Genomic DNA, 27993 nt, shown 5'->3' on the forward strand with positions numbered 1-27993 from the left:
GTACCTATCCCACAAAAATCTAGTCTAGAAACCAGAGCATCCTCTTCCCGCCCACCCAGTCCCCACACCCCTGCATAAAGAGGTGGATTTTCTTTGGGAGAGCCTCCCTGGGAGGGGAGGTGGCAAAACCTGTTTGAAGATGAGTTCATTTCCCTCTCTACCTCCTCCTTCAGAGGCCATACAAGCAGTCACTGAGACAGCAGCACAACAGAGGAGAGGTATTAGGGGATGGGGGAACTTCCCACACACATCCTACATGTTTAGAGAACAGAGAAACTTGTGAAGATGGGAACTTTACAGGAATCAAAGAATCTTGGGTAAGTGCTGAGCCTGCCCCTCTCACCTGGCTGACTCTTGAAAAACTGTTGTCATTAGTCTTGTGGGGTCATCCCCTTGAGTCCCACTAATTTGACTCCTAAGCCAAAACTCTGGGTGGTTCCATAGAGGAGATGGGACACAGTCATTACTTTTGAGAGAAAATAAGAATCATTTTAAGTAAGAAGAATGGAAGCTGATAGATAGAAAGGACCTCAAAAGAGCTCTTTGGGCAAAACAGGAGAATATAACTCTATCCATGCTTTCAGTTCTAATCCACACTTTCCAAAACAAGGACTAGGACCTTCTTGACTGTTCTATCCCTAGCCGATGTTCACCTATGTCTTGATTTCCCCTGGCCCCACCCCACAAAAGGTTGGGGAAAGGCAGGCCTGACAGGTTGTCATCTTCCTGAACTGGAAAGTAACAACTGGGTAGGTCTGTCCTGAATTCAGGCCAGTTGCAATGTAGGCTACCTCTTAAACATAGCTTTGCCAGTGGGTAAACTGAACTAGAAAAGTGTAAGATATTCAAGTCATATCCATCCCACTTGTCCCCCAAACCAAAAAATAGAGGTTTGGGAAAATCATCTTGCTGGATTCTCTTTCAGGTCTGCCGTTTGTTCTGTGCCCTCTTGTTTCCTCCTATTATTCCCAAGAGTAATGCTGCCCAACTAATTACCTCTCAATTCCTTTGTACCTTGGCAGTGGTTCTAGAGAGAATGTGGAAGCAGCAGAGCCAGGACCCTCACTGAGATTTAGGGATGTGGAATTGAAGGAAGAGTGGCAGGATGAAGAGTTCCCCCGGTGAGAGGACAGTGGTGAAAAGAAAGTGGGGTTGGAGGGTATAGGAATAGGAGATCAAGAAGCCCTGGGCGTGTTTGGTGGGGAGACGGAAGGGGTAAAATCATGGTGGGAAGAACATAACTGTTAGCACCCCCGATTCCCCATTTCTTCTTGCTCCCTTCATCTAATTCATTCCCCACATCCCAGACTGCTCCCTGAGGAGTCCAATTCCTCTGAAGATCCAGAGGACCTTAGAGAAGGTACCCAGATGGGTGAGTAAGGTCAGAGCTGGGTACCAAGCCCTGGTTTTTACCATGGGGAGGATGTTCCACCCTTTTCCCATCAACACTTGCCCAGTTTCCCTTCTCTCACATCCCTCCTGTCAATTCCACACTCCTCCTTCCCCCTTGCTTACAGAAAGCTAACTCCTCCATTGTCAGGCTGTTTAATTTACCTTCTCTTCAGCTCTCTTCTCCTTGTCACCCCAGGTCCCTTAGGCACTTTAGCACTATGTGGCAAGCGTCACATGCGGAAGCGTCTTTCAGCCCCAGAGCTTCAGCTGAGTTTGGGGGAGGACAAAGGTGACAAAGAAGCCTCTCCTGCCCACTCCACGCCTTCTTCCCCAAATGGTAGCTCTGACATAGAGGTGGATGGTTTGGAGACACCCTCAGACTCAGAACAGCTGGACAGTGGCCATGAATTTGAATGGGAAGGTAGGAGCTAAGGCTAAGAACTAAGAATAACTGCGGATGGGAAATGGAGTGGGCCCAGTAAAGTGGGAGACAGATTAGGAGGGACGATTAACCAGGATGAAGAGCCAATGAGGGGGTTACAAAGTTTGTAAGGAGCAGAGTTAGGGAAGCTGAGAGATAACAATGTAAAGTTAATGGGAGCTAATAGGATTGATCTAAGGCTAAATGAGACTAAGAATGGGGTTCATGAATTTTCCAAATGAAATGGACCCCAGTAAAGTCCTTGGTCCACCCTTATTGGTAGTTTTCAAGCAAAGACTGTATGAACTTGTCAAGTAGGTTCTAGAGGGGGATTTTTCTTGAGGGGGGGGAATTGGACTAGATAGCTCCTATGGTTCCTTCCCTCTTAAATTCTGTGAACTATAGGCTACCAAGGGGGGCTGGTGAAGATTCCCTTGCCAGTGAGAGGAAGCATTGTTTAATAAAAATTGTATACTGGGTTTGGAATCAGGAGACCTCAGGCCTGGTTCTGCTAAGGGATGAGGGGATGGAACTAGATAATCTTTACTGGCTCTTCTAACTCCAAAGCCCTTGATCCTTATGATCCTGAAAACAAAGGTGAAAGTGGGAGGTCAGTGCAAGAATGGGGCTAATAAGGCAATAGGTAGGGCTCAGAGAGTGTGTGTGTATGTGTGTAATAATACACATAACATGAATATTTGTATACGTACATACATACTATATACATATATGTACGTATATGTTTCTAAATAGCAAGACTTTACGTCGAAGGGGCTATAAAAGTAGTGGACATGTAAAAATCAACTGGGAGCTGGAAAGGACTTTCCCTTGGGGCCCAAGTGTCCCCAAATGGAGCAAGGCCACCAGCTGTCCCCACGGTGGATACAGCCCTGACTATTCATCAACAGTTCAGGAATAGAGGCATGGGAATGTAGTTCCAGTGGTTATGGTCTTACAGCATACAGTGCTTCCATGAGTGGTGGGCTGTGAATTCATATAAACTATTCCTGTCCTTTTAGATGATCTTCCCCAAAGAGATGGCCTAGGGGCAAGTGAAGCAGCTGAAAGACTGGGCCAGGGTTGTGTGTGGGATGTGGCTGGGGAGAATGGTCACCGCTGGAAAGTGTTCCGAATGGGGCATCGGGAGCTTCGAGTGGATATGACGGTCATTGAACCCTATAAAAAGGTCCTGTCTCATGGAGGTAATGGAAGACAGATGAATACAGGAGTTAGGTTTCAGTCCCCATCACCTAAACCTCACTTCCTAAATCCCCATGCCTTTCCCTGTGGGCTCTCAAGCCACTTCTCTCCACTTCCCCGATTCCTGACCCAAAATCTTGGCCTCCCCAGGTTACCATGGTGATGGCCTCAATGCTGTTATCCTTTTTGCTTCCTGCTACCTACCCAGAAGCAACGTCCCTGACTACAGTTATATCATGGAGCACTTATTTAGGTGAGGAGGGAACCAGAAATACAGTAGGGAGAGTGGACTGAAGGAGGGAGAGAAATCAGAAAGACCTATTCCATAGTCAGTGATTAACTTCATCCCACCCTCTGCCTTTCATTCTCATTCACCCACCCCCCAGATACATGGTGGGGACTCTAGAACTACTTGTAGCTGAGAATTACCTGCTTGTCCACCTGAGTGGAGGAACAAACCGGGCCCAGGTACCCCCTCTGAGTTGGATCCGACAATGTTACCGTACCCTGGACCGTCGGTGAGAGACCTGGCAAAGACTGTTATTATTGGCTTCTCTCACCCTCTCCTTTCTTCTCTGGTCTCGTTCCTTTCTCCTTCCTCAGTCTCCTCTTGATCTTCCTCCATACTTACCTCTTTCCTTCCTTCCCCTTCCCCAAATATCGTTATGCTCATATTCTTTCCTTCTCCCTGCCCTCCAGGCCCATGTTTCCTTTTCTTCTCAACGCTTCTTATTCTCTTCTGTCACTAAATACATGCCACCTGGAGTTCTTGTACAGTTTTTTTTCCTTTGTGTAGTAAAAAGGGGGAACAAGGAAAACATAAGAACAAGGAACAAACTAGGAGACTACAGATAGAATCCAGAAAAAAGCAAGCATAGGTTGGGGACAAAAGGCATTTCATGAATTTCTTCGGAATGAGGAGGGCACAGGAGACAGAAAGGGAAATAAGGGCCTCAGATGGCAGCTAGAAGGATGAAGATTAGACCTCACAAGGAAATTCCTAATGGAGTACTGGAAATGAATAGTAATTAAGGGGGGGTGGGTTTATTAAGAAGATACAGAAGAGACCTCCATTTGGGTTTGGGGTAAAAATTAAGAAGAAGGTGATGATGCCATACTCTTTGCTTCAGTCTCCGAAAAAACCTTCGTGCCCTGGTAGTTGTACATGCCACATGGTATGTGAAGGCATTTCTGGTGATGCTGCGGCCTTTTATCAGGTATTTACCCCTGGGGATTCAGACATCCTGCTCCTCAAATCCACAGCCCCTCTCTCTCTTCCAACCTTCCCCTCACCCTTTCTGGCTCTGACCACACTTCCCTGCCCCAACGAGCCACTGCTTCCCCTTGTCTTCTGTGAAGATCTAAAAGAGCAGCTTCTCCAGTCTTAAATACGCATGACCTTTCTTCTCTCCTGAGTTCCAAGTTTAGCAGAAAGGTCCGTTTTCTGGACAGTCTAGAGGAGCTAGCCCAACTCGTCTCCTTGGAACACATCCATATCCCGGATGCTGTCAGACAGTGAGTTCTGGGAGGGATTCATGGGATGGGAGAGAGCCAAGGAGTAGCCAAGCAGAATCATGTGGACAGATAAAGAAATAAAAGACCTAGTTATCTTCAGAAATTTACTCTTATAAAGCTTAATTGGGAGAGAGAAGTTCTATCATTACTTAGGAAGACTTGTGGGGAAATTTGCTATGACATGCAATTGGTAAAAAATGAAAAATAAAATAAGATAAAAACACTTAATTTGGGAGATGCAGCACTGGTAACAAACTGACTTGGGAATTCTCTGTATCTGGGCATGTTGGGCTCAGGCTGGGTAAAATCCCAGGGAGGCAAAAACAAGAGTGATCAGTAGGAGGGTTAAAAGAGAAGGTTCTTTTGAGGTGAGTTTAGTTCTTTTTTTTAACCCCTTACCTTCTGTCTTAGAATCATTACTGGGTATTGGTTCTAAGGCAGAAGAGAGGTAAAGGCTAGGTAAAAGGGGTTAAGTGTCTGAGGTCACATTTGAACCCAGGACATCCAATTTCTGGGCTGGTTCTCAATCCATGAGCTACCCAGCTGCCCTCTTGAGGTGAGTTTGGAAGGAGGGGAAGGACAAAGATCATGGGATCACAGATTAGCAACTGGAAACAATCTCAAAGACCTTCTCTTTATTGAGGAGGGACATGATGTTCAGAAATAGAGATTACCCATTAGAAGCGACCCAGACATCCGGATCTATCCTCTGTCCTTTTTCCTCTCCCTACACTCAGGCTGGACAAAGATCTGCATGGCTCTGGAGGGACCTAACACGGATGGCGAAGGGCCCTGGAATCAAGGAAAGATGCCGGACCTCCAGAGTTTGGGCACTCTGTGTGTGTGTCTCTGTCACTCTCCCTTAACCCACTGGCACTGACCCTTTCCAGGGGTTGCTTTCCGGCTGATCAAAGTGTTATCCCATTCTAGTCATAGTCTCACCTAGCCAAGTTCTGGGATCCTGGGAAGCCTAAATTCCAAAGAGCTCGCCGCCCGCCACTCGCCTCTTTCCATGGAAGCCCAAGGCTGCGCTCCAAGAGCAGGTTTGGACTTCAGTGCCCGGAGACTGCGGATTAGGCTCTGACACCTGCCCTTCTGTCCGGTCTCGCACCCGTACCTGCGTGTCTCTTTTCTTCCTCTTCAACAGATTCAGATATTCAATTGCAGTTTAATAAATCCAGTTACGAGAGAGGACTCAGTTTTGTGAAGGGAATCTGCCCCGTTCCCATCCCAATGACAGTCCCAATCTCTTTGCCCACTTGGCCCTAGCTTCATTGTGTGTCTTGTGGGGAAGGGACACCCTGGAGCAGGGGAAGTAGAGACAAAGAGAGTGGGGAGTGGACGTTCTAGGTTTCCCAGCAACGCCTCAGGGGAAGTGTCACGAGGTGCGGAAGGAGCCCATATCCCCCTCCCCTCAGTTTAAACGAACCCGGGAGTCGGGATCGAAAAGGGAAGGAGGGAGAAAGAAGCTGAACCCCTGCCCCTCCCCTCTTCTCCCATTTCTTCACCGCCAAGGCGCCTTTAAGCCCGTTCTCCCTATGATCCCCACGGGCGGAGCACTGCTGTGGGCCCTCTGGTTGATCCTAGGGGCCCGGGAGGTGGCAGCCAGGGCCATTGTCGGGAGCCAGGCCAAAGCAGGTTGGGCTGGTGGCAGCGAAGGGGACACCGTCCCAGCGGGGATCCTGAACAAGGTCTGGCCCAACAGCGTGAAAAGGGATGAATATGATTTGGTTAGGAAAATGGTAAATACGCCGGAAGGGGAGGAAGACTACTCGGCCGAAGCTGATAAACTGGCTGCCCCAGCTGCTGCCGAGCTCCTGTCCGCCTCCGTGGCCTCAGTACCTGGGAACAGGGAAGTTCAGGGTCAGGATGAGGACCAGCAGCCTGAGGAGCAGAAGGGAGACCAAGAAAGTGACGATGATCTAGAGCAGGAGGAGAACGAGGACCAGCAGCAAGACCTTGACCAGATGGAGCAGCTAAAGCAGTATTCTGAAGACTCAGAACGGGATCAGGATCAAGGGCAGGGAGTGGAGCAGGAACAGAACCAAGAGCAAGGCCAGATGCAGGAAATAGAGGAGGAAAGGCAGCAAGAGCAGGAAAAGGAGTTTGAGGAACAGAGGCAAGGACGAGAGGGAGACGGCCAAAGGCACTGGGAGGAAGAGGAGCAGCAGCAAGTGCAGGCACAGCAGGAACAGATGGAGAAGGAGCAGACTGAGGGGCAGGCTGAGGAGCAGGAGCAGGCTGAGGAGCAGGAGCAGGCTGAGGAGCAGGAACAGGCAGAGCTTCAGCTTCCAGCGCTGGGGCAGATTCAGAAGCAAGTGCGGGTGCAGCCTCAGATTCAGAAGCCCGAGGAGGAGAAGCAGGAGGAGACTGAGGAGCAGGAGGAACAGACTGAGGAACAAGCACAGCCTCTGCATAGAGCGCTGGGGCAGATTCAGAAGCAGGTGCGGGTGCAGCCTCGGCTTCAGAAGCAGGTGAGGGAGAAGCAGGAGGAGCAGGAGCTGACGGAGGAGCAGGAACAGACAGCGCCTCAGTTTCCAGCGCTGGGACAGATTCAGAAGCAGGTGCGGGTGCAGCCTCAGATTCAGAAGCCGGAGGAAACTGAGGAGCAGGAGGAGACTGAGGAGCAGGAGGAGCAAGAACAGACACAGCCTCAGCTTCCAGCGCTGGGGCGGTCGGAGGTGCAAGAGCAGATGGAGGAGCAGGAGCAGACGGAGGAACAGGAGCAGACGGAGGAGCAGGAGCAGACCGAGGAGCAGGAGGAGCAGGAGCAGACGGAGGAGCAGAAGGAGCAGGAGCAGGAGCCGACGGAGGAGCAGGAGGAGCAGGAGCAGACGGAGGAGCAGGAGGAGCAGGAGCAGACGGAGGAGCAGGAGGAGCAGGAGCAGACCGAGGAGCAGGAGCAGACCGAGGAGCAGGAGCAGACCGAGGAGCAGGAGCAGACCGAGGAGCAGGAGCAGACCGAGGAGCAGGAGCAGAAGCAGACGGAGGAGCATGAGCAGGCACATCCTCAGCTTCCAGCGCTGGGGCCGATGCAGAAGCAGGAGCAGACGGAGAAGCAAGAGCAGCAGGCTAGGGCACAGCCTCAGTTTCCAGCGCTGGGGCAGACTGAGGAGGAGGAAGAGCTGACTGAGGAGCAAGAGGAGGAGCAGACTGAGGAGCAAGAGAAGGAGGAGCAGACTGAGGAGCAGACTGAGGAGGAGCAGACTGAGGAGCAAGAGGAGGAGCAGACTGAGGAGCAAGAGAAGGAGGAGCAGACTGAGGAGCAGACTGAGGAGGAGCAGACTGAGGAGCAAGAGGAGGAGCAGACTGAGGAGCAAGAGAAGGAGGAGCAGACTGAGGAGCAGACTGAGGAGGAGCAGACTGAGGAGCAAGAGGAGGAGCAGACTGAGGAGCAGGAGGAGGGACAGACTGAGGAGCAGGAGCAGGAGCAGCAGGAACAGGCTCAGCTTCCAGCGCTGGGGCAGCTTGAGAAGCAGGAGCAGGAAGAGCAGGAGCAGAAGGAACAGGCACAGCCTCAGATTCAGATTCGGGCGCTGGAGCACATTCCAGAGCAGGAGGAGCAGGAGGAGCAGGAGGAGCAGGAGGAGCAGGAGGAGCAGGAGCAGGAGGAGCAGGAGCATCAGGCACAGCCTCATATTCAGAAGCAGAAGCAAGAGCAGATTAAGGAGCAAGAGGAAGAGAAGCAGGAGCAGCATCATAAGGTACAGAAGAAGAAGCATGTACAGAAGCCAGCACAGCAGGCAAGGATGAGTCTAGACCCTGGGCCTAGGAATAAGAACTTACTACTTTACCGCCGCCTGGGGCTTAAGGCCCTTGAGCCACCACCACCTTCCCCAGAACAGCTTTCCAGCCCAAGGACGGCTCTGGCTCCCACTCTGCCTCGACACATGCAGCTAACACTGCTCACCTGGGGGCCGTGGCAGTGTCACTGCACCGAGGGTACCATGACCCGTGTACGGGGCGGAAAGATTTTGGGTTTCACTGGACATCTCCGATCTGGAGCCCTAGGCCGCCTGCACACCCAGAGCCTGCCCTGCACCTATGCCCGATGTGGCTGTAGCCAAGAGAAGAAAGAATGCCCCTTAGACAACCCCCCATGCCCCTCCTCCTCTACTGCCTGCAAGTACCACGATTCCCTGTCTCCAGTGGAGAGGCAGGAGAACGCTGTGAATGACACAGCATTTTGGAAGCAAGTCCGAGAGGGGCTGGAAGAAGTTTGGGTAGGACTGCAGACCCTAGTGACCAGAAAAGGGTGAGTATCAGGGAAGAAGGAACGAATGAGGCATTTACTCTTAAAGTACTTAATACACACCAAGCACTGGGGATGCAAACAGAGAAGACAGCTCCTACTCTAATGATTTAGCCTTAGATATTATCTGATCCCTGGTTATTGTGAGGGTTTGCTTTTTTTAAATTGGTAGTTGATTTAGCATCATGTGCCAGAGAGCCCTTGAAATCAACAAAAGGGATAGCTAGGTGGTTCAGTGGATAGAGAGCCAGGCCTAGAGATTGGAGGTCCTGGACTCAAATCTGTCCTGTGTGAACCAGGGGTCAGTCACGTAACTTCCATTGCCTAGCCCTTAATGCCCTTCTCCCTTGGAACCAATTCTCTGTATGAATTCTAAGACAAAGGGTAAGGGGAAAAGAAAAAGAAAGAAAGAAAGAAAGAAAGAGAAAGAAAGAAAGAAAGAAAGAAAGAAAGAAAGAAAGAAAGAAAGAAAGAAAGAAAGAAAGAAAGAAAGAAAGAAAGAAAGAAAGAAAGAAAGAAAGAAAGAAAGATTAATTAGATACCAACTAATAATTTTTAAATTTTATTTTCTTAACCAATAACTTCCAATAACAATAATTTCTGACCAAATTATTAAGTGGTCTTTGACCAATCTTGGTTGGTCATCATCTTGATTATCCACAATTTCTGGGACTGTATAGAGCAATCATTGAACAGACTGATCTTTAATAACACTGATAATTATTAGATGTGGATGAATTGATGATTTATCAGTAGGCATTGGTCAATGGCTAGCAATTGGCTAGGGCAGCTTAGACAGCACCTATTGATTGGGCAATGATTTACTTTATACCATCTAGTATAGTTACTTTAATTGACACATCAGATGATTTTCCATAGGAATAGAACCAGGCAAATGGGGATATAATCTGGTGTCACTGTCAAGTTTCTATTTCCCCCTTGGTGGGTCTCTTTATATATCAAAATCCAACAAGAGTACAGATTAATGCATAAAATGAGCAAGTACTCTCATATTCTAGGAAAGTTGGAAAGTCTCAAAGTCTTGTATTTCCCCCACTACTTAAGCCCAAGACTTTATTTTGTAAGATGGTTGTGGGTATTGCTATGATAAGGAGGGGCAGCATCAATAGGATGGTGAGTGGAGGAAAATCAGGGGCAAAGGGATAATATACAAATGTGTTTGTAATTTCCCCTTTTTTCTTCCCTACCTTAGATAAAGAGAAAAATCAGAAGTGATGGCCACCCCATGTCCAGCCCCAGAGGATGAGGAAGGGGTGTCAGCATTCTAATCTCTTTGTCCTTTCTACCTCTAACTTTCCACATCCTATAGACAACTTTCATAAAGCAGTAAAGTCTGTTCATAAAAACAAAACAAAACAAAACAACTTTTAATTTTTTTATCTCATTGAAAGGGTGGTTGGGTCTAGAAGAGGACAGAGACATACTTTCCTAGAAAAGAATCAAGAATTTCTGTAGCTTCTTATCCCCTGCTTCCTACTCCCAAGTTATTCCTTATGGAATGAAATAATGTTACTTATTTTCTCCCTTTTTTCTGCAATGAGTAAAAATTCTGACAGACTAGGTTCTGGGTAGAAAAAATTCATTTCTTGGTCAGGCTAGCAATAACCAATAAATGAATTAGTTCATGATCTCTCTCAGTGATCAAATTCATTCAGCATCCCAAGTCATTAAATATAATTTTGGGAGCTCATTATTCAGCCCTCCCCTACACAGCCACTAGGACATCTCTGGTGGATATCTAATGAGAAAGTTAATCTTTTCCAGGCCCTCCCAGATCCCCTCATGATGATGGGAGAAAATCACATGCCTATCATAGAATTCCAACATCCCTGCTGATCTAGATTAAGAAATCAAGTTAGGTCTAGCCAAGACTGACTTTCCCCCTGCTCATCCTTTAGGGGACACCAACATTTCCTCCATCCCCACCCAGGACATATTTGGCCAAAATGAGTTTTTGTTTACTAGACAAGATGAAATTTATATTTTCAGTCATAAACTAAAGAGGCTTACAGAGGGAATAGATAGTAAAACTATACTAGTGGAGGATCTCAACCTTCTGCTATCAGAACTAGATAAATCTAACCAAAAAATAAGAAAGAAGTGAATGAAATTTTAGAAAAGTTGAATTAATAGATATCTAGAGAAAGTTGAGTAGGGATATAAAGGAATATGCCTTTTTATATTCTAGGTTTTAATTACCTCAATTTTAGAAGCTGCTCTGGGACAGGGAATGTGAGAGCATTCCTAGGATTATCAGGACAAAAGAATGGGGGGAAAGGCTTGGAAAATATATTACAGAGCTCTATCAGAAATTAAATAATGCATTAGTAAGAATAAATCTTCTCATTTTCAAGCTAGTTTTTTAATTATCAGAATCTAGTTCAATCTAAAATCAAAGGGAAAAAAGTAGAGAATAGGAGAGTCAAGGAATCATGGCCATCCTTTCCTCTGACTCCATTCTGTCTAGCCCTTCTCTAAGATAGGAGGTGCCCAATTTGACTTGTTCCTTACCCTAAGTATACTCCAAGAAGAGCCTCCTAATCCCACCCACCCAGATACAACATTCCCTCCCCAACCCCCCACCCCCATAGACCAATCCCCTATAAAAATCCATCTGAAACATTTTGCTGGAGAATTTTTTTTTATTTGAAAAAATGTATTTAATAAAGTCTGGCAGTTTTTTTTTGTTTTTTGTTTTTTTGATAAATTAAGACTCTCAAACCCACCCCAATCACTTTTGGAAGTTGGTAGAAGTGATGGGGGAGGCATAAGTAACATCAAGTGAGTTCCATAAAGGGAAGGCCAGTGGTAAGAGAGCTGAAAAGGAAAGAAAAAAAGGAGTGTGGCCCAAGACTAGAGATAAAACCCAACAGCGTTCACAGATCAAACTGACTAGACAGTACCTCAAACCTTCCATAACCAAGTTCACTTTCCAGGCAGAGATTCCTAGTTTGCACTCAGCTTTCCAGACAGGAATCTAGGCTAGTCCTGAAAACAACCAGAAAGATGAGCCAAGTGTATTGTGCCATATCCACCACAGATCTAAAGAGATCTTTTAAAAAAGCAGGAATAGCTGTTTTGAAAAATCAAGGGCCCCTAGATAGTATATACAGAGGCAAAGCACTTAGAAGACAGAGGAAGCACGATCTCAGAGTTCTTCACTTTGGTGCCTGAAGAGACCTCATTGCCTACTTTCCTTGGTTGGGAGGAGGGCAGGGTGTTGGGTTTGGCTTCTTATGCCTTACTCAGTCTTGTTCTCTACCCTTTTAGAAAGGAAATAAAGCAGAAATACCAGAGAATGATTGGAGGTATGGAGACACCCATCACTTTGTTCTTTCACACAACACTGGCCCCTTTAGTCAGGCAGGGGGGTTCTCAGAATTCCTCCCAAGCCTTACCTGGGTCTGGTATTGCACAAAATGAGAGAAACATATGGAGATTTCGTTACTGCATTGACCCTTCCCATCCCAGTACTCCACTAAGGTCTTGGCCCTATGGGACCTCTCTTCCAATTAGCAAGAATGACTACCACACACACATACACCTATCACAGAAACATTAGACACACATATATAGTAAAATAAAGTTGCATGGCTTGGAAAGGTGTAGAATCTTGCTAACCTTGGCTACGAGGGATCCTAAATCTATCCACAGCCCAGCTGTAGAGACTCTAAGAGGGGCCAGAACTTGAGGAAGAAAATCACTTGGGAAGAAAAACACATCCTCAAACCTCAAATCTAGTCAGATTTAACTCCAAGCAGAACCCTGCTCCCAACCAACCACATTTGTAGCGAGCTTTGTCCCTACAAATTCAAAGGAGCACCCTCTCTCTCTCAATCTCTCTCTCTCTCTCTCTCTCTCCCAGGATGGTCAGGAGGTTCTCCCTGAGGTATAACTTCCCTCTGTGGTCCCAGGTCCCACCTCCTTTGCCATTCTCTTCCTCACCTGTGCCAGCAGGGGAGGTAAATGATCCTGAGGATTTGACAGAGGGAAAAATGTCTAGCACATAGGTGGTTTCTCCCAATTCCCAACCCCAACGTAGACGTAATGGGGATTGCGAAGGTTCCTGGCATAGATGGGGAGTAATTAACAGAACTGGTCTTAAATTAACATTTTAATTTAAAAAAGGTTGGGGGAGGGGGAGAAGAGATAATTGGTGGGGAGATACTAATGCTACAGAAACCAGGGTTAAAGGTCTATTAGAGGCCCTAGGTATTCAGAGACAGATGCTGAAATGCTGTGAGCTGAGGAGTTGGAGTCCAAAGAGGGAAAATGAGAGAAGTAGGTGGTTGTGATCTCCCCAGTCCCTTGACTGAAATTTTCTTTAGTTCAGTTCAGGAAGGGAGCTGGAGAGGATGTGGAGGTAGGTAGCAATCAACAAAGCCAGGTTCAGCTTTGGCAATGCAACCTCATCTACCCCATGAAGACAATTCCTAAGTTAGGGGTCCAAGTTAAAGAGCAGCCCAGTGCCCAGACCATCATTAAGGAACCTAGACTTTACCCTTGGTTCCTCCCAGGAGTGGGAGAAGGTATAAGGGCTCCTATCTCAGGTCAGTTGGGTAGCTAAGGCTAGTTCTGGCTAGCCAGTGGTCATTTGGTCAGTCCTGCTGCCTTGACCCCATCTCCAGGAGGGGCTTGACCAGGGTAGTAGAGTGGGGAGTGCAGTCTCCCAAGCCCTTCTAGACACAGACAGGTAGGGAAGACAGGGGGGAAGATCCTGGGGTCATTGGTTCAGGAAGGGACAGCATTTCTTCTTAGCTGAGCACAGGACTGGGAATTCCAAGATGGCAAAACCTGAGTAGGAAAAGAGTGGAATTTCTGTCAGGCTCAAAAGTATTCGATTAAGGACCAAGGAAGAAGGGGCTACTCGGGGACAAACTGTCATTGTGGCTATTTTAAACCTAGAGGAGCTCAATGAATATTTAAATTGAAGACCTATACGTCTCTGAATATTCTGCTTTCTGAATTTCTGCTTCTTTCTGCTGCCATATTGCTGTCACTTGCAGATATTTCTTTTAATCACTGTTCTCTCTCTCCTCACTTTTGTTCCTCTCTCCTATTCATTTCCAGTCTGGCCCAGAAGATCAGGACTGAAAAGCAAGAGGATAGAGCAAGTGATGGGGGCCGGGTTTCTTTTTCCCTCACTCACCATTTCCCTTAGAGCTATAAGCCCCTGGAGCTGCTCCATGGTCTGTCCCGGTTTCCCTTGGATCTCATTTGCTCTTGTACGGCACCTGTCTATGAGGGAAAGTCATTTTAGATATCGGACACTCTACTAACCCTTCTGTGCCTCAACTCCCCACATAGACAGTTGTTTTACCTAGAAAGGAGATGCCCCAAGCTTCTCTTGCCATTTAATTGGTCCTGGGTCTCATTGACTATGAAGTCATTTCCCAGAACTCATCTCCTTCCCCTCCACCTGCATGCAGCCTTAATCCCTCATATCATCTTTTTTTTTTTAAACCCTTACCTTCCATCTTGGAGTCAATACTGTGTATTGGCTCCAAGGCAGAAGAGTGGTAAGGGCTAGGCAATGGGAGTTAAGTGACTTGCCCAGGGTCACACAGCTGCGAAGTGTCTGAGGCCAAATTTGAACCCAGGACCTCCGGTCTCTAGGCCTGGCTCTCAATCCACTGAGCTACCCAGCTGCCCCCTCTTTTTTTTTTTAAACACACATTTTATTTGGCTTCTGAGATAGACCCTGGGGATTCTTCTTCATAATAATCATAATCTTCATAATAACAATATTATAGTAATATAATAATAATAATGAGCACAAGGGAAGAGTTCCAGCCTAGGCCCCCATTCCAAACCTCCCTCTTTTTTCTTATTTACCATGGAGAGTCCATCGCCAGCTCCCATCTCTCCAGAGCCAATGTGTGTTAGATGAACAAAGTTCATTGGTTCTCCAATCATGGTCCTGTCAATCCGCCTTCTCTTCTTCTTCTGCTGGAAAAGGGTGGAGTGATTAAGAATAAAGACCGTCGCCTAGAGCTGGGGAAGAGGGACAAGAGCCTAGAATCTGGAGGGTAGGTAGGGAGAGAGAGAGGAGCAGATAAATGTACAAGAACTGTCGAGGCATCCGTGTCCTGGGTAGACAGTAATATGGAAGAGAGAAACCTGGGACAGTGGTCGATAGGGCAGATGCTGAATTAGCTGAAGTCACTCTCAGTGATGAGGGAACAATGGGAGTAGTTGCCTAGCCTGGCCCCCTCCCTGTTCACCCAGGATTGAGGAGCAGAGTGGGAGAAAATCGGGGACCGCTAATCTTTCAGCTTTGCATCATGTGCTAGCTACCTATCAGACACCATCCTTGCAGAAAAGACACAGGGAATGAGGTATGTTACCTCTAGGTGCCAGGGGTGGAATGAGGAAGGGAGAAGAGGAAAATCTGACTTACCGGCTGGGGTTTCTCCACCACACAGCAGCCCAGTTTGTGCCAAAACTCACTCATGTTCCCTGATGGTTCCAGTTTTGTCCCCCTGCCCGAGGCCCCAGAGGGCTCCTGTTCTGGTCCCTTGGTCCTCCTTCCTTGAAGACCCCCTCTTTCTCCTTAGTCTCCTCTGGGCATCGACAAACAACTGGAATGAATCAGATGGACTTGGGAAGGTAGAATCCTAAGAATTTCAACTAGATAGTGCCTCAGACCATGGGAGAATGGGAAGGAGAGGAGTGTAGAACGAATGGGGCAGAAGGGTATATCTTGCACAGAACTTGAAGACCTGGAAGAAAAAGAAGTCAAGGTTAGTAAGAATAACTCTCTCCTAGAGGCTCTCTTACCCAATGCCAAAAGCATCTTCTGGGGGGTGGGGGCAGCTAGGTGGCTCAGTGGATTGAGAACCAGGCTCAGAGATGGGAGTTCTCTGGGTTCAAATCTAGCCTCTCCTACTTCCTAGCTGTGTGACCCTGGGCAAGTCCCTTAAACTCCACTGCCTACAATAGATAGTATTGGTTCTAAGACAAGGTAAGGGTTTTTAAAAAAAGCATCTTCTCAACCTCCTTCTTACAATAGATAGTTTTGGTTCTAAGACAAGGTAAGGGTTTAAAAAAAGCATCTCCTTAACCTCCTTCTGCCCCTGCCCTACCACATCCCCACACTGCTACTCTTGGACCTACCTATTTCATAGCCCTCAGGGAAAGGAGTAAAAGCAATGGAAAGGAAGGAATCCTACAAGGGTGAAGGGAAGAAGCAAGTGACAGCTAGAGAGAGAGGTGATTTAGGGCCCTGGAAGAAAGGGGAGAGGAGAACAGAACTAATCTAGGTTGGGGGGGTGTTGCAAGCTTCAGCTCTCTTTCTCTCTTTCTCTGAGGTGGGGGAGGAAGGGGAGGGGCAGATAATCACTTAGAAGTGAAGAGGAAATGGTGGTTTCTTCTTCTCACAAACAGGGCCTCTACCCCAACAAGCTTCCTTCCCTACCGACAACCGTTTCTCTCCTGTCTTGTCTCTCCTCAAAACCTCACCCCCTCACTTAAATTTCTATAAAAACAAACAAGGCCTTTTCTATCTCAGAGCCTTAGACTCCAGCAAGAAAGACCACCATCAGACTTTAGAGAAGCCTTGCTGACAAATTTGACTTCTTCCCATATTCATTGCCTTTGCTCATCCGTCATTTTCTCCACCTAAGATATTTCCACCTTACCCAGAGAATAAAAAACAAGTTCACCTGGAGAGTCAAGGCCCTCTACAATCTGATTTTAACCTATCTTTCTTGCCTTATTTCACATACTTTTGTTTTTGTTTTTGCATTCTACATTCCATGCCAACACAGGTCTACTAATTAGCTGTTGTCTGGTCTCATTATGTACCTTTTCATCTTCCTGCCTTAGGGCAGAACAATCTCCAGGTTTAAAATTTACTCCCTTCTCATTCCTAGTCTTTCTCTTGAAGGTCTCCCCTGCCCCAGAGAAATCCTCTCTGATTGTTTCGGATGAAAGTGATCACTCCTGGTTTAGACCTTCCTCCAGTACTTGGGCCAGAGTATTCCTCGGTTCCATGACATTCTGTCTTGGGCCATACTAACTCACCATGTCCCCTCATTTAGATTTCAAGTTCCTTGAGGGAAGAAAACTTTATGGTTCATCTTTGTATTCCAGAGCCTATGCCTTGAATGTAGTGGGTATAATAAATGTTCTTTAAAATGAAATGAATAGGGGCAGCTAAGTGGTTCAGTGGATAGAGAGCTGGGCTTGGAGACAGGAGGTCCTGGGTTCAAATGTGGCCTCAGATATTGCCTAACTGGGTGACCCTGGGCAAGTCACTTAACCCCAATTGCCAAATTCTTACTGCTCTTCTGCCTTGGAACCAATACTGATTCTAAGACAAAAGGGAGATATTTTAAAAGAAAAAAAAAGAAATTAATAATCATTTTGTCCTCTCCAGGACAAATTTGTCAAAATTCCTCCATTACCTAACTTTGAAAAAGTAGTCCAGGATGTTCTGTGTATGTGTATATCCACATTTTGTATCTGTTCTCTATTCCTGCTTGATTTTGTTTTGCATTTCATGTATAGACGATATGTCTACATCTGGGTATTAATTATATGTATACTGTCTATGTGTTTCTCCTCTCCCAAAAAGGCTTTTTATTTTATTATTATTTTTTTTAAAAACTCTTACCTTCCATCTTGGAATCAATACTGTGTATTGGCTCCAAGGCAGGAGAGTAGTAAGGGCTAGGCAATGGGGGTTAAATGACTTGTACAGGGTCACACAGCTGAGAAGTGTCTGAGGCCAAAAAGGCTTTTTAAACTCAACCTTCTTCCCATCCCCTACTATGTAATGCCCTATTCTTTTTTTTTTTAAACACTTACCTGTCTGTCTTAGTATCATTCTTCTAAGACAGAAGAATGGCAAGGGCTAGGCAATTGGTGTTCAGTCACATAGCTAAGAAGTGTCTGAAGCCACATTTGAACCCAGGACCTCCCCAGGCCAAGCCTGGTGGTATATCCATCCATTGAGTCACCTAGTTGCCCTCTCCTGCATCATTCCCCACAAGACCCTTGCATCTCTCCAGCCTTGACCTATTCTGCTCTTCTCTACCACCACCTCAACCAGCCTCAATAGCCAAAAGCAGGCTAAAAGACACACTCATTGCTATTTGAAGTGCTTAAAGATCTTCAGTACCCATGAGAGTGGGACACTGCAATTCAACATTTATTATAACTCACATATTCACTAAGCACTTACTAAATACCAAGCACTATGGTAGGCAAGGCAGATACAAAGATGGGAAAAGAACAGTATTTGTCCTCAAGGTAATCTCCCATCTGTACACAAGATTCTATAGATTCCATCCAGAAGTCTAGCACAAAATGCAACGTGACTAAATCACTACTGACCTCTGGATGCTCCAGGGACTCCCTGTTGCCTCTAGAACAAAATATGAACTCGTTGTTTGGCATTGAAAGCCCTTTGCAATCTGACATCCATACAGAGGAGAAAGACGCATAGACGATCTGACTTGCACATATATTTCCATTGAGACTGCTGTCATATGACTCTTTTTCAGATTCTATTCCCCAGTCAAACTGACCTTGTAACATGGTAACATGGTCCCTGTATGCCCTATTCTATCACCTGTCTCAATCTGTTGTGCCCTTCTCTTGAAATCCCAAGTGCTACTTGCTACGTGAAAAGTCTCTTGATTTTCTTTGTTGTTTGTCTATACCCAATCTCTGCCTCGAAATTACCTTGTATTTTCTTTGCTGCATATATTTCCCATTTGCTTATGTATGACATACTGTTCCTCCCCAGAATGTGAGCTCTTTGAAGGTGTGGACTGCTCTGTGTTTCTATTTACTACCTGTGCATTATTATTTACAATTACAAATTATTACTCCTGTAAAAGCAGTATCAGGCACATGGGTGATTACTAAATTCTTACTGAATGAAACTGAGTGAATTAAGCACAAAGGACAGATAATAATGCCCATTTGTGTAATGAATGAAGTTTTTTCTCAGAGCAGCCTTTGAGGTACAGAATATAAGTATTATCATCCCCCTTTTCCTTAGCAGAGAAGGTGAATTTGAGTGGCCCAGGAGAGCTCTGATGTAAGGAGCAAGTGGATTTCAAACAGATGAAGGAGGAGAAAGGAGGCATTCCTCCAATAAAGGATGCCCTGACTGATGAGAGTGGAGAGGCAGGAGATGTGACACCTCATTTCCCCTCAAGTCATTGCTCTCATCTAGAGCCAAGAAGGAAGGAGAGCCTCGGGGTTCTAAATTAAGTCCGTTTTATGGGTGTATTCACCAAAAGATATTGCCAATTATTTCCATTGGGGGCATTTATTAAGTACCGACGGTGCCCAAGTCATTGTGCCATACAATCAGCATTTGAATTTCATACACCCAAGGTTTAGAAGCTGGTAGAGACTTGTATCTGGATTCTGGCTTTCACACTGCCTAGATGTGTAAATGTGGGCAAATCCTTCATCTCACGAAGCCTTCCTCCTGATCTGTAACACGGGGACAATCCTACATATTACAAGTTTAGGAGAAAAGGACTTTGGGGCCTTAAAGCCTCTGCGTGAGTATTTTATTTATTCTGCAAAGGGACTTCCCTTCTCCTTAGCCTGGCTGTCCTCAGACTCCTCCCTGCCCAGAACTCGAATGGGAACATAAACATCTAGGGAAGCAGGGAGACATGAGGGGGGGAGAAGAAAAGAGAAGCTGAGGAAGGACCAGACAAAGGACATCAGCTAGGACAGACAAATTCGGGTTTGGGGGAAGGAGAGGGAGGGGGAACCTGCGATGCGGTGGGGACTCGGTCATAGGGATTGTCTCAATGGTAACAGTGGGTGGAAGAGGTCAAGGGGGAAATGGAGAAAACAATGAAGAATCAGAGGAAGCCCCCCCCCCCTCCCCATGCAAGGCAGGCTATGTTCAGACCGGCCTCTCCCGGGAAGCTGAGTGGACTGAGGTAGATGGGGAGGGGGGGGAGAAAGGGGGTGGCAGCTGAGGGAACAAGGATCCTTCTGTTCCTTCTTCCAGGGACCTGGCCAGAGCTGGGGGGAGGGAAAGCATGTTTGGGACTTGGCACCAACGAGCGAATGATGCTGAGTGACCAGGAAATTCCATTCTCAGAGACTTGAGAATCTTTGGGCCACGGAGATTCAAAAGAGAAACCTCCTGCACCCCCAGCCAGGTGGCCATCTTGTGTGAAAGTGGGGATGTGGGGAGGTTGGGCCTGGGTGATGAGGGGGGGGACCACATCAGAGCAGAAAAGGAAGCCGTTGGCTAGAGCAGAGCCAAGGGTGGGCCTCCAGAGAGAATGGAGCCCAAGGCTGGAGAGCTCCAGAGGCGGAGTCTCTAGGATTTCCCATCCATATAGAGTGAGAAGGGGAGTGGCTGAGCACCCCGCTAGGAGAATGGGGGCTCCATTGGAGAAGGGAACTTCCAGATGGTCGGGGAGACCTCCAATTCCTCATTAGTTCTCCAAGAGAAGAAGTGAAAGGCCCGTGAAGGCAGCCTGTGGTGCTCAAGGTCAAAGAGGACTCGGGAGCCAGGCCGGGCACCCCGACTTCCAGGGCCAGAGAAAGGGAGAAAGTGGGGTGGCCTGCCCACACAAGGAGATCTCTCCTTCCACTCTCCCCCGACCTTGGGATCCACAGCCGGGGCTTGCCGGGGTTGGGGTTTTACGGGCTAAGAATCCTAGAGGGAAGCAGGAGGTGCTCTGTACCCTGGTCCTAGCTGGCCCCAAACCGGTTTTCCCGGTCCCACCGCCTCCCAGCCCCCGGCCTCCGGCTTGCTCCCGCTGCCTGACAAGCCTTCACAAGAAGCAGCTGGAGAGAAAGAGAAAGGGAAAAGGGGGAGAGAAACGGGAAGCTCTGGGAACTGCACCTTGGCCTCTTCCTGGCAGGGCCCCAGGAAGAGGAAGGAGTGAAGGGCTGAGGAAGGGGGACAGGACCCCAGATTTTCAGTCAAGTGACAGACTCAAGCAAGACCCAGCCTCTCCCCTTCTCTTTCCCCCCAGCATCTAGGCTAGGAGTCATTGGCGGCATCGTACCCAGGCCTCCTATGGAATTCCCTCGGGTAGACCCGGAATCCCACAAGCTCCCCCCTTTGCTCCCCTCCTGACCCCGACCCCCGCATTCCCAGAAGCCCTCTTCCAGGTTCTCTTTTCTGTAAGCCTCTCTCTGGCCTGTGGTTTGGAACTTGTAGGCGGAAGTCCACCATCATCCTCTCCAGTGGGTGCTCCCTTACCTTGCTCGGCTCTTTTTGGAGCCTCCCGCGCCAGGCCACTGGTCTCAATCTGCCCCCCCCAAATCTCAGCATTAGTTAGGCTTGGGGGGAGGCCCTCCCCACCCCCACTTCTTCAGCCTGGGACTCCCTGGAGTACCCTGCCCTAGTCCTTGGGCTGCTCTCCCTGTAAGGAACCCACTAGACCTAGGTTTGAAGGGTCCTTCTTGGGGGGAGCCAAGTAAAGGGGGTTTCCTCCTCCCCCACGGCCCCAGCCCTCTCGAATCCATCCAGTCTCAGACTCGTTCCACCAGCATCCGGTGGCCCTCCTTCCCCCTCCCCCACCTCCAGAATGGACAAAAGACCAGAGATGGCCCAACCCTGGCGCTCTGACCTGCCTTTCCGGGGGCCTGAAACGTTTGGGGGTGATGCGGAGGGGCTTCTGGGCTCCAGCTCCGGGTCCTCCCGTCAGGGACTTCAAGGTTTTCTCTCCTAGGCGGTGTGGGGGAACAAGAGGGCGGGCCTGGAGAGAGGTGGGGCTGGCTGATGGCGGAAACGGTAGCAACTCGATTACGAAATCCGCCTTTCCTCAGCCAGGCCCGCAGCTCCCACTCTGGACAGATGGGGGAATGCATGGCTGAGAGATGAGGGGCAGCCCACCCAGCTGTGGAAGCCCTGGGGAGCCTGTGGGGTGGGCTTCCTGCTGCACCCTCCTGCCCAGGAGAGCAAAAAGGGGTGACCCCTCCCCCCCAGGCACACCTAGGGTGTTTGCTCTTCCCTGAAGGTCAAAAGGAGCATTTCTGCCCTTTCTGCAGCCAGCCTGGACAGGAGTGACAGCAGAGACTTCCTGGGTCACAGACCGACCTCTCCCCAAGCTTTGTCAGTGCCCATCCCTAAGAAGGAGAGAGAGCTTTCTTTCTGGATGGTCCTCCCAGCTTGGGTTTGTGGGACAGGGGGATGCTGAGGGATTTCTCTGATTCTCAAAGCCATTTCACATCACAGTCACATTCCTTGAAGTTGGGGGAGAGAAGGACACCCCTTTTCCCTTCTATTCTCTTGCTGCAATGTGGAAAGTTTAACCCATAAACCTAAAAATAAATCAAAGAATTAGAAACTGGTTACTCATTGCACCAATAGTTAGCAGCTGTCGGGGAGAAATAGGAGTTAATTAACATTGGGACTGGACCTCCAGTCGGCCTAGCTTTTTTTCTTGCTCTAAAGGAGACAGGCCCTAGAATCATTGAGAATTAGCAGAGTCAGAGGCTCAGGCAGGGAGGGGGAGGGGAGCGGGGGAGTCCTTCCGCCCCTTTAGGAGGGGCTGCATTGCAGGGGGAGACAGAATAGACAGTGAGAGCGACTCACACTCAGAGAGAGAGAGAGGCGTGAAAGCAAGGCAGACAAAGCTTCAACCGCAACCTTCTTTTCCCCCAAGCCTGAGACATTCGTGGAACCCACTAACTATTGGTGATTGGTAAGTGGAGCTGAGGGGAAAGGTAGTTAGGAGGAATAGAGAGAGAAGCAGCCTGTTTTGCAGGGATGGACCATAGGTGGGACAGGAGGTTCACCGGCAGGACAGAAAGGCAAAAGAATGGGAATTCTCAAGAATAGGTGGTCAGCTGATTGATCTATCTATTTGTTCATGGATTTATTTTCATAGCTATTTCTATGTTTTCAGCTCTATTAAAAGATAGATTATTAAGATAATCTTTCCCAATCATTTCTAGTTATTTTGTGCTTATAGATATACATATACTCTTTTCCTAGAATTCCTATAATAAATAAATATAATAATAAATTCCTAGAATTTATGTTAAATATATATCTTATCTCTATATGCTGATATATTAATTTTTCAATCTTTTGATAAATCTCTATCATACTCTGTTTTTTCCACTTAAAAAATCCTTTTAGTATGTCTCTCCAAGTAATCAGTGTTCCCTCGGGGAAAGATGTATAGAGAAAGGTGTGTAGGAATAGTGGTCAGTCCTCTGGACATCAATCTTCTCTTGCCTTGACCTTTCTCTATAGAGAAGAGGCAGAAATAGGAAAGGGGAGACCTTCTGTGGTGGGGAGCTGTCCTACAATCTTATTTTAATTCAATGCAGTATACAAGAGAAAGAAAACCTGAGCCTATTTCTGGGGGATTTTATGTTTGCATCTTAGGGGAATGGAGGAAAAGATTAGATAGATTCAACCAAAAGGATTGGGGATAGGATGGGGGATTTATCATGGAGGGACTTCCATAACTCTTCCTTCATGAGTAACATCCTCACAGATCTGTGAGACGAAATAGGATACACATAAGGTCTGAAGGAAGGTGTGATGCGTCCAGTCTTTGTGTGGCTGCTAATGGGTGTGTCTCAGTCTTTGTATTTCTGCATTTCTGTATCTCTTCTCTCAGCATGTCTGATAATTATTGCCTGTATCAGCACATGAAATTATTTAGATAATTGAGTGCAAAATATGATTTTGCTTGAAATTCTAGATAATTGAAAATGAAGGCTATTGCTTCTATCCAAGCAGACATGCAGTGCTTAGTGTAGATGGGTGTTTAATGGAGTAAGGAAAGTCTTTTACGAAATTTTGTTTAGAATGGAATTAAAATATAGACCATCATTATGAAGGTCATTCTGAGCATCATTCAGATAAATTATATATGTAGAACTGGTTCATTTCTCTGTTGTAAATAGCTGCCCATTTGTTTAAATCTTTGTGTATGGGTTTCTATCTCTGTATAAGCCTCTGAGTTAATAATATATCTAGATTTTGATCCTAAGCAAATGTTTTTAAAAAGATGTTTTACCTGACTTAATTGCAAAAAAAAAAAAAATAGATTTCCTGCCTTGCCTGTTATGTAAGGACTTTTCTGTTGCCTTTACATCAGAGGAATGGAAAATGGAGTCAGCTCATAGGGTCTCTTTCTTGCTTTCATTCATTTACATTTTCCCCAATATCAATATTTTAATAATAAAAAAATCACAGTTCTTGCAAATGTAGAGGATATAACTAACAGAGGGTTTGTATGTTGAGAGTTTACATAATCTTAAAAGTCCAATCAATGAGTATTAAGAGCTTATTAGCTTAGCACTGTAATAGGTTTTGTAGGAGATATAAGAAAAGTATAAGCTATCAATCCTATCTTCAAAGAAACATTGTAATACAACACTTGGAAAATGTGTGCTGCAGGTAAAGCGATTTGCTGGTACCACTGTTTTGCCTTCTAGGTTTATTTCTTAGGGTCTCTTAGCCCCTAAGACTGCAGGATTAAACATATGCAAAGTATCTTTGTACATGTACATATATTTTTGCAAATATTTTTGAGGTGGAGCAGAGCTGAATATCCCAGGATGATGACCTCACCTTTCCCACATACTTTCCCCATGCTTTGCCAGTCCTCCCTGCCTCACCCTCCCTTTCTTCTAAGCAACTTCCATGCTGACTAATGCTCAGCTTGTAGGGTTTATTTTAGAGTTCATGCCTGGTTAAAAAGAGAAACAGCAACAAGGATTAGCTAACATTTTAAAATTCCTTCCAGCCTTTTTATATCTAAGACCTCCATAACTCTATTCTATCAAAGGGCTTTCCCTTTAAAAGACTCCATAAATTTCACACTATTTAAGGGAAATTTGGCACTATATATGACTAAGACAAGGAGTTATTGCCCAGAATGATTGTGGTGAGAGATGCCACTATTGCAGGGCAGTATTTTCTGCAGCCTGAGGGGGCCTTTATTCTTGGGGGGGGGGGGACTTCTTTTCCTTTCTGGTACATTTTGGTACATTTCAGTGCATACCTAACATCTCCATTCCAGTCTCTTTGGTTGCCAGGCTTGCACAAATAGCCGCAGTGAGTGGGTGGGATGAATTCATCTAGGGAGTGGAGTGAAAGTGATGGCAATTCAATCAGGTTGGAGAGAACTCCATTTAATCATTGAGTCTTCTACCAAGGATTTGTAGTCTTTTCCCTTTAGCTATAGTCATGGAAAAGGAAAACTAAGACACTGGGGAAAAGCTGAAGGCAAAGCTGGATAACTCTCCAGATATTTAAGAATCAGCTGTGGCCTAATAGATATGGGGTATCAATGTACAGCCCTTTAATGTGAAAAGTCAACAGAATTGACTAACCTTTGTTTGCAGAACTCTGAACATCTGTTAGAAGAAAATAGAAATTTGTATCTTGCTTAGAAAAATCTGAGCTAAATGGAAATATATTTTTAAAAAAACACTTTAAAGACACGAGGCCTATGAAATGCAACTAACTCTATACATTATATTCCATAATAATGCTATATTCATATAGCAGTTCCTTATGGGTTGGGGGGGGGGAATACTGGAAGGAGAGGTATGGAGATAGTCAAAATTAAAGATTTCCTGAATGAGTTGATTCTATCTTAGGAAAAAAAACAGAGTGGTAGAGAAGTGAAGAGAAAGCTTTTCAAGAAAGAGTATAATTTGTTAAAAACAAACAAACACACAAAATCTTAAAAGGAAGAAAGTAAGGCTTTATTTGCCTGCATTGGTTAATCCAAACCATCATCATTCATTGAACACTTGCTAGTATTGTATAAGGAAAGCTGTCTAAAACATGGTTCCTACCGTCAAGGATCTTACAATCTAGTTATGAGAAAAATTTATCTGTGAAACAATAAGAGGATAAAAAATTGGGAGTAACAAAATGGAATGTTATATATCATAGACACAAGAGCACACAGAAGAGTGCAGTGTAAGGTAGCATCTTGGATGATTCCAGTACCCTTGAATGACAGGTAGGACAGGTACAGAATAGCTTACACTTTAACAATGCAGAATGTTACTTGCTCTAATAGTGGAGATCACTGTAGTGGACAGTTTTGCTTAAATTTTTGGCTTTTTATTATCAATTCAGATAACATGTATAGAATGATTTTATGTGCTTTGCAAACCTTAAAACACTACATAAACCATAGCTATGAGATAAAGGATGGTCCTGTGGGAAAAGTAAGAATTACTGGGAAGTAAAGTATTAAAAACTTCTCAAAATGCCTGAATAAAATATTTTCTTTTTTGTCTTATTTTGTTTAAAAGAAGGTAGGATGTAGATAAGTTAAGATGGAGGAAGTAATAAATTATGAGCAAAAGGTTCAAGGTAAGGAATGGGAGGAATAATGGTGACACCAATCTGTCAGAAGTGGAGAGTTTGGGGGTAGCTGGGTAACTCAGTGGATAGAGAGTCAGGCCTGGAGTTGGAAGGACCTGAGTGTGATCTCAGACATTTCCTAGCTGTGTAATCCTGAACAAATCACTTAACACCCATTGCTTAGCCTTTACTACTTTACTGTCTTAGGATCCATACTTAATATTGATTCTAAGACAGAAGGTAAGGATTCTTTTTTTTTTTTTAAGTAGAGAATTTTTAGATAGAGGGACCAGATTGTAGTGTTAAATTGATGTGATAGAAACCTTTCTCACTCATTGTTTACTCCGAACAGACAGCATTGAAAGGTAAAGTTTGGAAGGGAGGATTATTAAAGTGCATTCTTGGGATCTTGGAAAGAATGGGTGGAGCACAAGAGCTGTTACTGCATGTTTCTGAGCAGAGGAGGGACAGGAAAACCGGCCAGAGGTGTCAAGGAGCATATGGTATGCTGCAGTATATGGTATTAATTGATGATTCCTTCCCAAGGAGCCATGAGGGATCCTGTGAGCAGCCAGTATAGCTCCTTTCTCTTCTGGAGGATGCCCATCCCTGAACTGGACCTGTCTGAGTTGGAAGGCCTAGGTTTGCTGGACATGGCCATCTATAAGACCCCAAACAGCAGCAATGGGAAACTGACCAAGGAGGAGCCAAGTGGAGCTGATCAGAAGAGTGGTCCTGAAAGCGATGCCCTCCATGAGTTCAGCACTTTCAACTTCTGGAGAGCCCCTATTGCCAGCATCAACTCCTTTGAGTTAGACTTGATTTAAGGCTAAAATCTTCTTCATCACCATTCCCGTATTTTCTTCTTCTTTGGCCCCTTCCTCCCTATCTACACTTTTTAGCCCTGCTTTCTTTGCTTCATTGTGTTGAGGTGGTGCTAAAATCTGCCATGGAATGGCTATTTATTTATTGTTATTTATTTCCCTTTGTGTCATATCCTACCTATGCCCCTTCCCTACCAAGTCCTTCAAATCATTTTGGAAGAGGTATGATTCTTCAAACAAAAAGTCCTAGGTACCCAAATTCCAAAACGAGTCTGAATGGGGGGGACAGGCACAAACCAACCCCTACTTGTAAACAAAGAGCAGTAGTGAGAGGTATGGCAAACTGATTCCTGACCTCATTGTTACAGGCTTTATAGTCTATAATCCTTTCTTGACACTACTCCTAGGCCAATTGGTAAGGGTGGCTTTCTCAACAACCACTGAAAATTCTGGGTTTTTTATTTGGGATTGTATGCCACAAAAAGGTTAAGCCTATTTCAAACAATAAAGTAACCAAGTCTCTTCCCACAGAGGGAAGTCAAGGGTGAAGACTTAAACCCAAAGGCAATACATGTTGAAAAATAGGAGCAAGTGAAAACACTTTAGCAAATTCAGAAATTAAAGCCCCTCCCTCCCTTCAACGATGCTACAGTATTTTCTTTTCTCCTCAAGATTTCTCTTTCTCAGCTTTGTTCTTAATTGAAAGTCATGGGTAGGGTTACAGAAAGTTCACTAAGAAAATACACTAAAATCTCAAACTTTTTAACTGTTACTTTATGACAGTCCCATAGGGTTGGGAAAACAAGTTTTTAGCCTGTTGTCTTTAGCTCCATCTGGTGAATACAGTTTCAATGGACCCCAGCTTCAACCCCTGTGGACTTACCAGACCAGTAGTCTCTAATGCTTCAGGTACCTTGAGGGCATAAAATGAGCGGATGGATACCTTCTTCACACCCTGACACTTTATCACACTATCTTTGAGAATTTTCCATCCTTTCTCCATTATTGTTGCCCATTTGTGCTGACATTTCCTCACACATCTAATAAAGCTGATTAATTCATACCTGAACTTCAT

General features: G+C 45.9%; 4 protein-coding genes across 8 annotated transcripts; 3 read left to right on the forward strand and 1 right to left on the reverse strand.

The window, feature by feature from the left end:
• The first annotated feature begins 91 nt into the window (after positions 1-91).
• On the forward strand, positions 92-5717 carry BNIPL (BCL2 interacting protein like). 3 transcript variants are annotated; one of them, XM_007485399.3, is made up of 10 exons: positions 93-317; positions 1023-1121; positions 1308-1360; positions 1589-1813; positions 2833-3015; positions 3164-3266; positions 3400-3531; positions 4144-4230; positions 4430-4528; positions 5266-5717. In XM_007485399.3, the coding sequence occupies exons 1-10, from the start codon at positions 286-288 to the stop codon at positions 5300-5302; spliced, it is 1050 nt and encodes a 349-aa protein (XP_007485461.1). In that variant the 5' UTR covers positions 93-285; the 3' UTR covers positions 5303-5717. The 3 variants fall into 3 exon arrangements, with proteins under 3 accessions (XP_007485462.1, XP_007485461.1, XP_003340563.1); XM_003340515.4 differs by having other exon boundaries at positions 97-317; positions 1308-1372; XM_007485400.3 differs by lacking the exon at positions 4144-4230 and having other exon boundaries at positions 92-317; positions 1308-1372.
• C2H1orf56 (chromosome 2 C1orf56 homolog) lies at positions 5228-11486 on the forward strand. Its single transcript, XM_056819351.1, has 2 exons — positions 5228-8783; positions 9994-11486. The coding sequence occupies exons 1-2, from the start codon at positions 6067-6069 to the stop codon at positions 9995-9997; spliced, it is 2721 nt and encodes a 906-aa protein (XP_056675329.1). The 5' UTR covers positions 5228-6066; the 3' UTR covers positions 9998-11486.
• On the reverse strand, positions 11424-15334 carry CDC42SE1 (CDC42 small effector 1). The gene is made up of 4 exons (XM_007485407.3): positions 15202-15334; positions 14637-14747; positions 13951-14039; positions 11424-13595 (listed from the first exon to the last, which is right to left on the reverse strand). Exons 1-3 carry the CDS (start codon positions 15253-15255, stop codon positions 13965-13967), a joined length of 240 nt encoding a protein of 79 aa, XP_007485469.1. The 5' UTR covers positions 15256-15334; the 3' UTR covers positions 11424-13595; positions 13951-13964.
• On the forward strand, positions 14797-27987 carry MLLT11 (MLLT11 transcription factor 7 cofactor). Of its 3 annotated transcripts, none has more exons than XM_007485406.3 (2): positions 14797-15139; positions 26641-27987. In XM_007485406.3, the coding sequence occupies exon 2, from the start codon at positions 26646-26648 to the stop codon at positions 26919-26921; it is 276 nt and encodes a 91-aa protein (XP_007485468.1). In that variant the 5' UTR covers positions 14797-15139; positions 26641-26645; the 3' UTR covers positions 26922-27987. The 3 variants fall into 3 exon arrangements, with proteins under 3 accessions (XP_007485468.1, XP_056675333.1, XP_007485467.1); XM_056819355.1 differs by lacking the exon at positions 14797-15139 and adding an exon at positions 15419-15544; XM_007485405.3 differs by lacking the exon at positions 14797-15139 and adding an exon at positions 22294-22450.
• The last annotated feature ends 6 nt before the right edge of the window (positions 27988-27993 follow it).

This window comes from Monodelphis domestica, chromosome 2 (genome assembly GCF_027887165.1).
Source record: "Monodelphis domestica isolate mMonDom1 chromosome 2, mMonDom1.pri, whole genome shotgun sequence".
Lineage (NCBI taxonomy): Eukaryota > Metazoa > Chordata > Mammalia > Didelphimorphia > Didelphidae > Monodelphis > Monodelphis domestica.